This window comes from Zychaea mexicana, assembly GCF_025766255.1.
Source record: "Zychaea mexicana strain RSA 1403 chromosome Unknown BDB00scaffold_66, whole genome shotgun sequence".
Lineage (NCBI taxonomy): Eukaryota > Fungi > Mucoromycota > Mucoromycetes > Mucorales > Lichtheimiaceae > Zychaea > Zychaea mexicana.
In genome coordinates this window covers 34,859-49,532 of record NW_026516729.1, presented here as the reverse complement: position 1 = coordinate 49,532, position 14,674 = coordinate 34,859, and the positions used below count along the sequence as shown (strand labels likewise).

At 43.4% G+C, this 14,674-nt stretch overlaps 6 protein-coding genes across 6 annotated transcripts; 5 read left to right on the top strand and 1 right to left on the bottom strand.

Moving 5' to 3' along the window:
• Window positions 1–3,790: 3,790 nt before the first annotated feature.
• On the top strand, window positions 3,791–5,867 carry BDB00DRAFT_527925 (ankyrin repeat-containing domain protein). Its single transcript, XM_053117744.1, has one exon. It carries the CDS (start codon window positions 3,900–3,902, stop codon window positions 5,715–5,717), a length of 1,818 nt encoding a protein of 605 aa, XP_052977037.1. The 5' UTR covers window positions 3,791–3,899; the 3' UTR covers window positions 5,718–5,867.
• A 118-nt stretch (window positions 5,868–5,985) lies between these two features.
• BDB00DRAFT_528110 (uncharacterized protein) lies at window positions 5,986–6,645 on the top strand. The gene is made up of 2 exons (XM_053117745.1): window positions 5,986–6,231; window positions 6,304–6,645. Exons 1-2 carry the CDS (start codon window positions 6,019–6,021, stop codon window positions 6,478–6,480), a joined length of 390 nt encoding a protein of 129 aa, XP_052977036.1. The 5' UTR covers window positions 5,986–6,018; the 3' UTR covers window positions 6,481–6,645.
• A 92-nt stretch (window positions 6,646–6,737) lies between these two features.
• BDB00DRAFT_527492 (uncharacterized protein) lies at window positions 6,738–8,931 on the top strand. Its single transcript, XM_053117743.1, has 4 exons — window positions 6,738–6,831; window positions 6,913–7,177; window positions 7,251–7,566; window positions 7,689–8,931. Exons 2-4 carry the CDS (start codon window positions 7,075–7,077, stop codon window positions 8,683–8,685), a joined length of 1,416 nt encoding a protein of 471 aa, XP_052977035.1. The 5' UTR covers window positions 6,738–6,831; window positions 6,913–7,074; the 3' UTR covers window positions 8,686–8,931.
• A 57-nt stretch (window positions 8,932–8,988) lies between these two features.
• Window positions 8,989–10,894, bottom strand: BDB00DRAFT_874942 (uncharacterized protein; the record flags this gene model as incomplete). The annotated part of the gene is made up of 6 exons (XM_053127279.1): window positions 8,989–9,153; window positions 9,246–10,131; window positions 10,224–10,290; window positions 10,359–10,486; window positions 10,613–10,653; window positions 10,766–10,894. 6 exons carry the CDS (start codon window positions 10,892–10,894, stop codon window positions 8,989–8,991), a joined length of 1,416 nt encoding a protein of 471 aa, XP_052977034.1.
• An 817-nt stretch (window positions 10,895–11,711) lies between these two features.
• Window positions 11,712–12,664, top strand: BDB00DRAFT_836057 (60S ribosomal protein L23). The gene is made up of 4 exons (XM_053124446.1): window positions 11,712–11,743; window positions 11,951–12,157; window positions 12,263–12,357; window positions 12,458–12,664. The coding sequence occupies exons 1-4, from the start codon at window positions 11,734–11,736 to the stop codon at window positions 12,557–12,559; spliced, it is 414 nt and encodes a 137-aa protein (XP_052977033.1). The 5' UTR covers window positions 11,712–11,733; the 3' UTR covers window positions 12,560–12,664.
• Window positions 12,665–12,996: 332 nt separating this feature from the next.
• On the top strand, window positions 12,997–14,156 carry BDB00DRAFT_768152 (uncharacterized protein; the record flags this gene model as incomplete). Its single annotated transcript, XM_053119714.1, has 2 exons — window positions 12,997–13,437; window positions 13,557–14,156. The coding sequence occupies 2 exons, from the start codon at window positions 12,997–12,999 to the stop codon at window positions 14,154–14,156; spliced, it is 1,041 nt and encodes a 346-aa protein (XP_052977032.1).
• Between the last annotated feature and the right edge of the window lie 518 nt (window positions 14,157–14,674).

The window sequence follows — 14,674 nt, the reverse complement described above, 5'->3', positions numbered from 1 at the left end:
ATTTCAAATGACCCTATATTATGTGCCGCCGTGGGTGGCAGCCTGCATCGCTCTGTATTTCTATCCAAAAGTAACAGTCCTTTGCTGTTTAGTACCGCATTAATAACCAGATGCTATTTATGTCTCTATACTTCATATTAGAAAAGAGCACTTGATATACCAACATTCAAACATCGTCGTAATCAATGCCAAATCTTACATCGACTATGTACAGCAACGCACGTTTTAATTTGCTTAATCAATTGTTTTGCTTGCTGTTAGTATGCTGCTAATATCTTTGTGGCAGAGCATGTTGGTGTAAGGTACTTCACTGTGTTCATTTACCTCATTGATGCGGTTAGAGCAATTTCTCTCTCTCTCTCTCTACAGTTCCAGTAGTTTAGCCATCAACATAACAGCCCGAGGAAGAACGTTATTAGAAGATATATTACATGGATTGATATAGAGACTCTTGGCCCACTTCTTAAAAACACATGGTGTATTGACAGCCTTTTAGGGCTGAGCCGATAGAGAGTTGCTAATGCAATCTTTTGCTTGGCAGCGACTGCCAAGGATAATATTTGTGGTCAGGCATATTTTAATCCTCCACGATACATTATGGGCCATACTATTGTGCTGTGTACTGTTGCCGCAGCAATTGTTTTGATCTTGGGGCTCCGGATTGTGTTGAATCGCATAGACTACAAACGATTCATGTTGGTACAAGATGGATTAAAGAAAAAGGAAACAATTGCCAGATACGGAGACAAAGTAATCGGTGATAGGCATTCGGACTATCGTTATAGCTTATAGTTTGCGTAGTATGTATAACCCAAACTGAATGAAATATACGATTCGATTTTCTTGTGCTCTGGTAGTTCTTGAAGTTTTATGCTTGCTCTTTTATTTTTAAAAAGTTGTTATTAATAAAAGAAGAAGCGGTTATGTTGCTTGGAATATGAATAGCTTCATGTACAATGTCACTTTTTCAAACACCAAGCACCATGCATTATATAGACAGCGGCCATGTTGTCTCGACTATACAGTAGGTGAATGGTGTGCGTCATTTACTTCTGAGCTATCCTTACACTTCTTCGCAGCTTGCCAATACAGTATTCACTGTCGATTCTGCAAGGTCTCTAGTGATGTTGTAGTAGGGAACTTCCCATCGCCAAGACATTAATTAAATCACTTTTCACGTCACTTATGCCTCTGTGTTTCCTTCGTACTTTGGCACATCAATTTTTATATAATGTAACAACACGAACCGTTTTAGTTGTCTTAGAAAAGTACCATGTTTGATATTCGCCAAAAAGAGACCGTTTAATGGATCGATAATGGCATGCATATATATCAATACCACGCGAACCATTCATTAACTTCAATTGACCATACAGAAGGGCTTTATAACAAACATCAACCACAACAGCCTCAAACTCGCAATTATCATATATTTCTGACAATATAGTACCCTAATGCCGAGAACACAACGAGCCACTAACCTTTCAGCAATAGCTCTGCAACTTGCTGGCATGTTTAAAACTGAAAAAGAAATTGATTGATAATAAGTTTTCGTGTACTTTCCAATCAATTTCACATCAAAGCTACGATTACCACCGCATTTGCATCCGCATAGAAACATCGGGATCACATCTTCTTCTTTATTTATAATTCTACAAGTGCTGTTTTCAGTTTTTTGAGATCGAATACGGCTTCTCTTCGTTTATCGCTCATGTAGCAGTGATTGAAGCTCGAAGGAACATAATAAGTAGGTTCAGATATACATTCCTGATCTTCTTTTTTTATCATTTGTTGAGATTGATCCGACTACAAATACACCGTTCATTTGAGCCTTAACATTTATTTCCTGCTAATTAATGCTCGGGTAGTGTATTGCCATCAGTAGTAAACTTCCTTAATTTCACCGACTGTTTCCAAACCAGCTTTAGCATATATTTTTAAACTTTTAAATTATCACGAGAGAAGCAAACAATAATGCTTGGTAGGTATGAGACAGCTCAGGAAATGGATCCAAAGCTGTGTACAGAAGATGAGCATATTCTCCATGTTAATTAAAAGTAAGTACTCGGATTTGCCTCTGATTGTCAACTGGTGGCACCCATTTGATATCAACACTCACTCCTGCGGAAAAACAACTACACAGGCCTCAATCATGTTACACGCCGAGTTGGTTTTGTGCGCCGCAAACTCTGCTTTTGTTGAAATCACACCATACAGCGTATAATACTACTTTTTAAGCATAGCCTTAAATGTTGAGTTTTAGAGGGTAAATGTGGGGGGTAACGTAGCGTAGGAACTTGCATTAGCAACGCAACAAAACGTCTTGATAATCATGACCTATTCTCCTTCCTTGGTAGCCTGTCAATTTTATTTTAAACATCCAAAGACACGCGGGCAAGGAGCTTTTGGATCGGTGACGATCGTAGCACCATCTCTTTCTCTTGAGCGCTTGAAGATCCGAAAAGAATCCCTCGACCAACGAATTCCTCGCGTGCGCACACAGACGGTTTACGACTGGCTAGAGCAGTCACTAATCCTGCGCCCGCGTGAGCGGGAGCCAAAAGTAGGCGATTCAAGAAGTCAAAGGTTTCTCGCTGTCTGCTAGTCTTTTCCCAACCACAAAAAAAAAACTTGGGCTCCACGCACGCACCCTACTTTGCTCGTCCCCCTCCGCCCTTTTTGTTTTTCCTGGATCCAGGTCTCTCGCTTCCCCCTCCACCTCATGAAGGTAATAGGAACAAAGTGATCACTTACAAGCTAAAACTTGACTCACTAAACCACAACTGTCGTTTCTTATAGTTTGGCAAGCAAATTCAAAGTCAACAGTTTACAGAATGGAGTGCGCATTACCTGGACTACAAAGGGCTGAAGAAATTCATTAATTCAGTTCTCAACACGCCATCCGAAAACCAAACAATCAGGTCTGACGATGATCGATCGAAACTCTTACAATCACAAAAAGCAGCCTTCTTTTTTAAGCTCGAGCGCGAACTGGAAAAGGTAACATGGCATAACAGAAGAAAAAGAGTCAGTGACAAGTTGTCATATACTCCAAGAAAGCAAATAGCTCATACTGTGATATGTAGATCAATTCATTCTATCTACAAAAAGAGAATGAACTGAGAGTAAGGTTGCGAACGCTGGTTGATAAGAAGAAGATCTTGCAAACGGACACGAGACGACTTAAACATGCATCTACGTTGTTCAACGCGATCCAAGAGGCCTTTATTCAGTTTGAACAGGAGCTCAACAAGATCCAAGTACGTTCCTAAAATATCAAAAAGAATACGGAGAAGAAAAAGGAAATACAGCAAACGTCATGAATATCGAATGCTGATGTGCGGGATGGGATCGTCTAATAGAAATACGTGGAGCTGAACAATGAAGGATTTCGTAAGATTCTTAAAAAATGGGATAAACGTTCAAAATCTACGACCAAAGAACTGTATCTGTCAAGACAAATCGATATCCAACCATGCTTCAATACTCAATTTCTATGTGAGCTCGCCGACATTGCATCCGCCAACAGAATCGAACTTTCCAATATTCAAGCAGGAATTCCTGTTACTGCTTCTACGAACAACAGCAGCACCAACACCACCAACAACGACAATGCTGAAAGTAAAAATGGCGAAGAACAAACAGCGGATGTCATTGACGATCTTGAACTGGAGTTGGTAAAAACTGTATCGAGTGGGCAGGCAACATTGGTACGGGAGACGCTGGAACGCATTGCACAACACCCTTCATCTGGTGACCGGGACCGGCTTTCGCGGGTATTCTGGCATGCATGTTCGGAGGCATCGCAAGAGATCATTGATCTGCTGATAGCGACGAATTTAGTTGATTTTGGATACGTGGATGACATCAACGAACGTTCGTGCTTACATGTCGCAGCAATGGCAGGTCGACGGGATCTATTGGAGATTTGTACAGAACGCGGGGCAAAAGTACAGGCAGCGGATGCTTATGGACGAGCAGCGCTCCATTATACAACAATGAATGGATTTAGCGAATGCGTATCCTTTTTGCTTACACAAAACGCCGATATCGAGGCGCGGGACCACGACGGTTACAGCCCTTTGCTCTATGCGGTGATAAACGGGCACGCGACATGCGTTGATATCTTGATTAAGGCTGGCGCAGACATTGAACCAAAGCACGACGCCGACCATATTCCTCTATCCCTGGCATGCTACTATGGTCACACGGACATCGCGTTGATCTTATACCAACGCGGCGCGAAAAATCTGCCCAATGCGGAATCGCTTTATCCACTTCATTTGGCCGCACGTCAAGGTCATGTTGAGTTATGTCGTATGCTGGCACGCAACCGTGACGATCTGGATGTTCCGGACAAGTACAATTCATGGACACCGCTGTTTTGGGCTGCAAGTGATGGACATGCGGAATGTGTGCGGATATTGATCGAAGCGGGCTGCAAGGTCAATCTGAAGGACGAATATGGCAAGACAGCATTGTACTATGCTGCATGGGAAGGTCAGATGGAATGTGTACAGTTACTGATTGACGCCGGATGCGAGGTGGAGCCCGTGTTGGATCAGTCTCAAGCATCGACAACTGGAACACAAGTCACACGCATGGAAGAAGATGATGAACAAGAACCCGAACACGAACTGGATGCTATCCCTTCTCTCTCATTACCACCACCCATCCTTCCTTTCCGTATCTATGGCCACAGCTATCTGGACCGCAAATACCAAGTTCAAATCAGCCTCCATCAACCACCTATTCGCCTTTACGACAACACACAAATATCATCCTTAAAATTGATCATCACATCAAAGCCTGACACGGGTATGATTCCACATAGCGTCATTTTGCCGCTTGTCGATGATCGCGAAATATTCAGCTTCCAGGTTGACAAGCTCGACGACTTTCTGCTCGAATTTGATATCTTTGCTACGTTCGGATCCAAGGTCCTCGGCCGAGGCGTGGCCTTGCCCGAAACGTTCTCAAAAGCTGACTTTAAGATCACTGAAGGCCATCGCACTATTCCACTCCTCGACAGCCATCTCAAGGTCATAGGTGAACTCGCTTACGATTATTCTGTGGTGAAGCCTTTCCGTGGCGTCCAGCTCGAAATCGGGGGTCGTATTGAAACATACTGGAAATCCACAAACATCGTTATGCCCTCGTCTTCTTCAGCTTCAGTCGCATCTGCACCTCCGGCAGCCCGCCTAACACCTGAGCCACCTCTTCCACAACCATCCTCCGACTCTATCGGGACAATCACCGCTGCCACCACTACCGCCACTGCTCCCACCAGTACAACACCAACTACTCACCCTGTATCTATGACCTCGTCAACTACGCTTCCATCCTTTATTACGGCATCATCTTTAGCGGGCGATTATGTGCGTGTGGCCGTTCAATTAACCAAAGACTACGTACCGGTGGTATTTGCAAACTGGCTTGTACCATTTGAAGATTTGGACTTGGCCGTTTCTGATCTCACCTTTGAACAATACTGTCAACTTGGACGCAAAATTATGGCCAACGCTCAAAATCGTGGCAGCAATGATCCAAACCAGCAGATATGTCCGATGACAGGCAATAGCATGATTGTGCAACGTCTGAACTCTGAGCCAGGATTCTTGTCACTAGAGCAAGTACTTCGGGTAAGTTTCATGATTTGGGACGCCTCCAAAGAGAGTCAGAGAAAGCGAACAAAGATTCACCATCGGGTAATTTAGCATTTGCCACCGAATATGGGCATCCACGTTGATCTCAAGTATCCTACAGTGTGTGAACTTGATATTCATTCGTTTTCCAATTTACAAGATCGGAATGGGTTTGTGGATGTCGTGTTGCAGACTGTTTACGACTATGTTCGGTCATTACCTATTGATACCACAAGCGCTGGCATATTCTTTTCATCCTTCAATCCAGCAATATGCACAGTCATCAACTGGAAACAACCAAATTGTAAGTTTTCAACGTATAAACACAGTGTTCCCCATGTGCCCACTTTCGGTTCGTTGTGGTTATTGATCGATGCTTATTTCCTATGTAGATGCGGTATTCTTCAACACTTGTTGCGGGCTCAATAAGGACGAGGTCTCCCGTGGCGTTAAGCGGCGGCAATCTGGTGTAGAAGAAGTACATACCAAGAGAAAACAAGATGTGCGGTGTACATCGCTCAAAGAAGCTGTCAAATTCGCCAAACGAAACAATCTATTGGGTGTAATATGCGAATCAACGCCATTGGTATGGTTCAATATACATATTAACGCAAGGAGGAATAATGTGCAACTAATACTGATTGGCTATTATAAATAGGTACGAGTACCATCGCTTATCAAGAATATTAAAGAGAGTGGGTTGGTTCTTGTCACGTATGGCCAAATGAATGCCGATGAACGGTACCGCTCCATCCAAGAACGCTATGGCGTGGACGCCTTGATGATACATGATGTTGTTCACTTTAATACCACGATGGCAGGCGTCGGCTTTTAATTAGCTTGCAAAAAAAGAACACAGCCTTTAATTTTCCATAGCCTTCCTTTCCTTCTTCGCTCCCAACCCTTATTAGACCTTCTCTTTCTCCCTTTCTCTCCCCTCATTCCTGTTGTATATCGATTTAACCACCAGCGCACCGTCTCATTTCTCCTCTCAACACACCTCTTATTTACGTTACATATACTGTTATATTTGCAAGTGAAATTGAAACAAAAAAAGTAAAAAAAAAACTTGACAATCACGTGTACATAGATAGAATGGTGGGCTCAGTTTTCTATGTTACGGATGATCGTATGCTCCTTTCAAATATTTGCCCACAGTTGGCATCAGCGAAACGCCTTTTCTTATGTAAGTTACTGTAAGTATGCTCGTCCATTATATACAAAGCATTAACCATTCTCAGCCATTAATTTGACCGAGTGCATTCAGTATACCTGATAAGGGTTGCTGCGTTTCTTTTAGGCGGTTGAAACCTTTGTGTAACGTCGTAACATGGCAACTAAGCAGGACCGCATTTCAAATATAACGCAAGCGTAGAGTTGCCCCTTTCTTCTTCTTTTTTCTATTTTTACTCTATCACTTCATTCTTTCATGGCACGACTCACCGTCGACACAGCGTCTACTACGACGACAGCTACCACTACAAACACAGGCTCTAGACCACTTGTATTTTGTGTCTATGTTTCTGGACATGGTATGAAGTACTTGACTTTTGGCAATTCGGAAAGGAGAACGGAAAAAAGCTTAAACGATCATCTCGTATATAGGTTGGGGCCATGCCACTCGAGCCAACCAAATAATCTCTGACATTTTAAAGCTACCGGCACAACATAAAATTTACGTCGTTTCGAATGCGTCCGACTTCATTTTCCAAGGTGTTATACAGTTGGGTGCGATCTATCGTCAAGCAGATATTGATGCCGGAGTTGTTCAACCTCTTGCTTACACTGTCGATCGCGACCAAACTATTGCAAATCTCAAACTGTTTCTTGAGCGACGGCCAGAAACGTTGACTAAAGAGGCACAGTGGCTAAAGCAAGTGGGTGCTGACTGTGTTGTTTGCGATGCTCCGTTCCTGCCTTGGTGAGTCTTTCTATATATTACTGTTTAGTATAATGGTGTGGCTGTAAAAATTCCGGGGCAACAGGGATGAATGACAGCAGCAGGACAAGAAGGGATGCTAATTCGTATATCGTGGTATCTAGTGCGGCTGCAGCAAAGGCAGGTATCCCAGCAGCCATTGCGAGTAACTTTACATTTGACGAAGTATATAAAGGGCTCTGTGAAGGAGATGAACTCGACCAAGAGATCCGCCAAATGGTCGAGACTACAATAGAGGATTACCGAAACGCAGACCTGTTAATTCGATTACCGGGGGCGATCCGTATCCCATCCTTTGATGACTCAGAAAACCTTGTTCCAGTTACACCGATCACCACCAGCTTCCCAGACGAGCTCAAGAAAACGGACAAGGGCGTCGTTAATGGCAAAATGCAGCTCCCATGTACAAGCCAATCAAACGTCCGATCCAGCAACAGAAAGCGTCCTTCCTACGAACGACGGATTGTCGACGTACCGCTTGTTTTCCGGAAATACCATACAGACCGCGAGCAAGTTCTCCAAGGACTCGGCGTCCCACGAGAGGTCTATGAGAGCAACAAGATCTTGTTACTGTCGTTTGGCGGCCAGGCGTTGGGTAAAGGAGGCTGGGTCGATCCTTTACCAAGCGGTTGGATATGCATTGTTTGCTGTGCGCCGGATGGCGTAACTTTACCTCACAACTTTTATCGTGCATCACGCGACGCTTATGTTCCTGATTTGACGAATGCGGCAGATGTCGTGCTCGGTAAGTTGGGCTATGGTACCTGCAGCGAGTGCATTGGTCACCGAACGCCGTTTGTCTACGTACCTCGGCCACAGTTTATTGAAGAGTATGGACTGCTCAAGTTGATGCACGATCAAGGCAGCGCTGTAGAATTAAAGCGCGAGGACTTTGAGATGGGTTATTGGGGTGAAGCAATCGAGGCGGCCTCAAGACTATCTGGTCGCTGTGAAGAACCGGAGCGTCTCGTTGCACACAACGGTGGCCAGATCGCTGCAAAAACCCTAGAACGTTTTGTGGCCGAGTGGAACCAAAGTAATCGTATTCCTTTGGATCAAGTCGCTGAAGAACAGACATCAATACCCGTAGAAGCCTTATAAATGCTGCCTCCTTTTTTTTTTGTGAAAACAGAACACTTGGAAAATCCACATCTTTTATCCATATCTCTCTCATACTCATATGCTTTCATCACTTATCACGTATACACCCAAATGCACAGCCAGCCATTCTTTTCTGTATCCTCTTTATAAATCTTTTGTGTGATGTAGATGATGTAGATCATACCGGAAAGAAGAACAGACTCGCAAAAGATGTTCTTCTTTATAAAATAGACTTTTTTGTCCCACTTATTAGCAGTGCGTAAAATATCTGTCGCTTGCTTTTTAATCTTTTCGTTGCTATTTTCACATTGGCTGGTATGGGGGCATTGCTCTGTTGTTTGTGTTTGTGAATGATGATAATGACGATGATGGCATTGGCATTGGCATTGGTGGTTGTAACGGCGGTGGTTGTGGTGCTTGTTTGTTTCGGTATCGTTCATATAACGTATCTAAGAATGATGTGTCGTTCTGAATTCAGTTAGGAGATGGTGTTAGTATATGTTGCTATTTGCAAAACATTTGTGGTAGATCCTTTTCTTTGCTTCAGCCGAAACGTTTACCTGAACCATGTTAAGGAACTGTTGGATGAATTCCGGTTTTGAAAGAAGAGGCCGGCCATCACCAGCGAAACGCATGTCTACTTCTGGCTGTGTCAGGTTGATTGTGGATTGCGGCATCAGCGACGGTGTAACATTCGCTGCTCCGCCTAGTCGTGGTGAGGGATACATGACACCAGTTGGTGGCCAAGGTCGATGCTGATCAGACATTCTTGGCGACTGACGAACGGCTGGAGGTGGAGGACCACCTTGCAATGCTTGCAATAGAGATGCAGCCTTTTGCGGCGATGCGGTTGCAGCAGGATGAGGTGGTACAGCTGACGGATAATACGATTTGTTTGGCTCGCCAGCACCTCCGATAACAGCAGCAGCAGCTGGTGCAGCAGCCGGAGGTTGTTGCGGTAGCGATTGAGATGGAAATTGCATAGGTGATGACTGCGGGTTGAACAGCTGCTGAGGAGGAGGTGGAACAGGAAGGTGTTGCTGACTTCTTGTGTTAGGAAAGCCACTGTCATGGAATTCTTCAGACCCATGAGGAAATCCATTATAGCCGTTGAAAAACGCTGCAGCAGGTTGTGCTGGAGGAGGTGGCGGTGGGGGAGGATGTAATGGCGGTTGCTGTTGCTGATGTGAAAACGGAGGCGGTGGAGGCATTGGCGGTTGTTGTTCAGACCCATCATGTCCAGCTTGCAGCATATTCAACAAAAGAGCATCGGAAGTGTTGTTTGCTTGTGTTTTCTGTTCCTGTGATGGCATCGATGCCTGCTGTGGGGTAATTGATGCTTTCTCGAATAATTTGAGAATATCGACTTGTCCGCTCGATGGTGCTGTGGCAGTAGGTAATGCCACTTGTGTTTGAACAGGGTTGGCATCCATTGTCTTTCGTAATCTACCAAAACAAAAATTCATTATTCTTTCTAGTTCTTTTATTCTTTCTATCTCGCTTACACACTACATTCGTATCTTGGTATAGCTACTTACTGCAATATACGATCTAAAAATCGCTGTCTGTCCTTTTCCTCGAATAACCATAAACCACACGCTTTTCCTAATACAATATCAACCATGATCAGTCGAGGTTCATGGCAGCTTGCTCATTGGTCCCATTATCTGTACCTTCACTCGTTTGGCATATCAGGAATTCATCTGCCAGGCTGAGGTCACGAATATCGCTCAAGTAAAGACAAAAGTTGTCCATACTCAATCGGTTCAATATGAATAAAGCATATGTTGGTGCCGTTTGTCTAAACAGTCATACGTAACCGCGAGATTTAAAAGATAAATCAGTTTCAATGTAAGAGGGAGTCTGTTTGCGTCATTTAACAACCAATTACGCATACATATAAAGTCTTCGTATAATAAATACCAACCTTTTCACAAGAAACAACACGCCTTCTACACCCATCTTGTCCTAAAACAAACCGTTCAGCCGCGATCGATTTGTAAGACTCGTTTTTGTCTGCGTACATCCCCCCAAAGTATACGCATATACTATCGAGAATGCTCTAGCTATTACTACGAACCCAGCTGTTCTTATCCTGTATAAACTTGTACACGACGGCATGAGGCGATTGATCGCAAATGTCAATAATCGATGGGTCGTGCCGTTGGAGCACCGTCAGATTGAGTGTCTGACGTTTTACGAAATCCATAGTGCGCTTCAATTATTAAATAATATTTCTGTGAATATGTCAAAGAGAGAAAAAAGAAGGTGTGAAAGGGTGAAGAGTGATAGTAATCTCTTCTCAGAACGCGTGTGACGTTTTGTATTTCATTTCGCTTTGCTTAATTCTTTTGATATCACTTCTCCGGGCCTCTTTCTTTGTCATACCTTTCTTTAGAGTTTATGTAGCTTTATTCATGATACAATATTTGGCATGCAAAATCATTGTGTTATGCTATGTAGACAACCGTTAGGATACAACAAAAAGGTTTGTAATGATGGCTGGTTAAGGGAACTGATCAGTAACAAGACGTTTTCTATAAATAGCTATTGCTTCGCTCCAAAATGACAACTGTTGCCTTGGAAATGCATTTGGAGCTCCAGTGAAGAGTAAACAACACTTTCATACATATGCAAAACTAACAAGCTAGATGGTACATGGTCTGAACATGTTAGCAGTATCATAGCAAGGAAGTATGGATTCAAACATTGTTATAGTATTGGTATTGTTGAAGAAACATATACCCATCAAATGTTGGTGAGACAAAAGTTACTGCAAGATATATATTTCTCACAGCTAACAGCTGCTTCTGTAAGCAGCGAGATAATAAAATCAATGATGGTTAAAACCTCAATGAATAAGTCCCGTAGTACCGTATTGAAGGATACATAAGCAGGCAACTTTGTTCATCGTAGTCAGGGTGATACTCTTCAACTTTCGGGTTCCGCTAAATCTAAATTAGGAAGTAGGGAAGCGGGGAGACCAGCAAAAGACAGGAGACAAGTCGGCCACCGACAAGACCTCCTCTTTTCCAACACACCGACACAATGCCCAAAGGTATGGTGTGAAGCCATTTCTTCGATAATACCCGTATATATCACACGCGCGTCAATACAACAATAGATACACAACACGGATGGATCGATTAGTTAGACGGATGGATGGATAGATATTTTTCCAACGATATAGACATTGCGCGCGCGAAAAAAAGAACGAACATTAGCGAAACTCATTCATAATTATTTTTTTAATTACTACCAACAGTTAGCATTTCCGGCACAAAGTACCGCATGACCCTCGGTTTGCCCGTTGGCGCCGTCATGAACTGCGCTGATAACAGCGGTGCCAAGAACTTGTACGTCATTGCCGTCCGTAACATCAAGGGCCGTTTGAACCGTTTGCCCGCTGCTGGTGCCGGTGACATGGTTGTTGCCACTGTCAAGAAGGGCAAGCCTGAATTGAGAAAGAAGGGTAAATTGATTTACTTTTCCGTTTTTTATTAATCAAGGTTTAGGAATATTTAATACTCACTAAAACTCCAAAAAAAATACAATTTGCTCTTAAATTGATTTATAGTCATGCCTGCCGTCGTTGTCCGTCAACGCAAGGCCTGGCGCCGCAGAGATGGTGTCTTCCTCTACTTTGAGGATAACGCCGGTGTCATTGTCAACGTGAGTTTCGTTTAAATTTGTGTCCAGCCTTTTTTATTTCAATAGAAGTATGGGTCAGAGATTTGTTTACTGATTTATACCTTTTTATTGTAATTAATAGCCCAAGGGTGAAATGAAGGGTTCCGCCATCACTGGTCCCGTCGCCAAGGAGTGCGCTGACTTGTGGCCCCGTATTGCTTCTGCTGCTGGTACCGTCGTTTAAATTCGTTTTTATCATCATTAAAACATCAATTTTCCTCGGCCACGCATATCTTTTGTATCGTTATTTCATGTGGATGACATTTTTGCACTCGTTTTTATGTTGTGGGGAATGATGTAAACTGGAGCTTCACGTGCATGCGTTTTGTGTGTTATAATTGTTAAGCAGCTATGATCCTTTTACGTTGTCAAACGTGACCATAACGAGGACATGTTCACTTTGTTCCGGCTTATCGTTGCCATAGTCTATTAGTACTAAAGGAGAGGTAGTGAATATTTACAGCGATCCTGTCACCATCGTCCGCGGCGGTTACCGAAATCATGAATACCTGCGAGCTTTGGGTTCCACAGAATTGTTTATACCTCTCTTCTTTTCTTTCGAAAACTTCTTAAAGTTTATTTTGTACTTTTCGGTATTATACCTCCTTTCGATCGTACACTATGCCGCACTCGTATTTAGTCATTGGTGGCAACGGTTTTCTTGGGCGTCATATTCAAGAACAAATCCGTTTGCGTAAAAATGGTGCCAGAATTTCAGTTTTCGACATGAGCAAACCCGCCGATGCAGAAGCTGATGTTACTTATTATACTGGCGACCTCCGCCAATTCGACGACGTGTATAATGCCCTCGAGGGGATAACGGCTGTTATCCACTGCGCGTCGCCTCCTCACGTCAACTCGAGCAATCCTCCTCGCGATCTCTACTTTTCTATCAACGTCGACGGTACAAAAAACATTATTCGTGCCTGTCAGGAACGAGGTGTAGAGATTCTGGTCGTGACCAGCTCTGGCAGTGTCATCTCAACCGGCGAGCCCATGGTTAACGTAGACGAGTCGACTCCATACCCACCCGAAGCTATTGATGTCTATACCGAATCCAAGGTATAAAAAGAAAACTGAAAAAAAAGTGATACCGAGAATGTGAAGAGTGACTTCAACAGCTTTGGGCATTGTCATTGATATTAACTTACCGCGAAATTATTCACCGTCTATCATGTTAGATTGAATGCGAAAAGGTTGTTTTGGCTGCCAATGGTGAAAAGGGTATCCGCACGTGCACTATCCGACCCTCTGCCATCTTTGGTCCTGGTGATCGACAGCTTTTGCCAGGAATGATTGAAGTATGCGAAAAGGGTCAACATCGTTTCCAGATTGGCGACAACACATCCTTGATGGATTTCACCTATGTCGGCAACGTTGCCTATGCTCACGTCCTTGCTGCTGAAAAGCTCGTGGATGCTGCTTCGCCCGCGGCTGGCCAAGCATTTAACCTTACCAACGGTACCCCTGTGCCATTCTGGGACTTTGCCTCCAAGGTTTGGGCCGAGTATGGTCTGCCCATGCCAAACGAGAAGAAGATCATTCTTTCGTACAACGCCAGTATGGTCATTGCTTATATCAGTGAAGCTATCTATAATGTCAAGGCGATGATTTGGGAGAAGAGCACGTTAAAGGAAGGTATGACCCGGTCAAGAATCAAACAGGCCATGAGCTCCCGTTATTTCAACATAACCAAGGCAAAGACGTTGCTTGGTTACGAGCCACAAGTCGGTTTGGAAGAAGGCATCAAAATTGGTGTTGCAGTAAGTGGTGCTGGCTAATTGGCGTAAATACCGATAGCGTGGATACAAATCACTGGTTCTAACTCGGAAACCTCTTTCCTTTTCTTCCCTTAGGCATACAAGGCAAATCGCAAGTAAAGGTTTCTTGAGATAGAAATATTGTAATACGTAGTAGTTATAGTAATCCAAATTATTATTATTTTTTCCACCAATTTTTTGTCTTTCCTTTTTTCCCTCATTCGTCTCTAAAAGTTCCAAGCGTTCATATTATCTTGTTCCTTTGTCTCTACTTCCTCTTGGATCTGCATTTGTACGTATGCCAACTTATCCACCAATGTCTTCAACGCCATTGTCACTACCTCTTCCGGTGCCAAAGATCCTACGGTCTTTTATAATTCGTTCCTCTTAGGTTAGAGCCATAACTACTTGCTATTTTACTTGCCAAAATATTCATCATACTTTCTATTCTTACCTCTGCTTCGAAATAGAACTTGTCTGGCTTTGCGTTATAGTCAAATGCTAGATAATTATGATGGTCAGCACCTTATCCTTCCTCC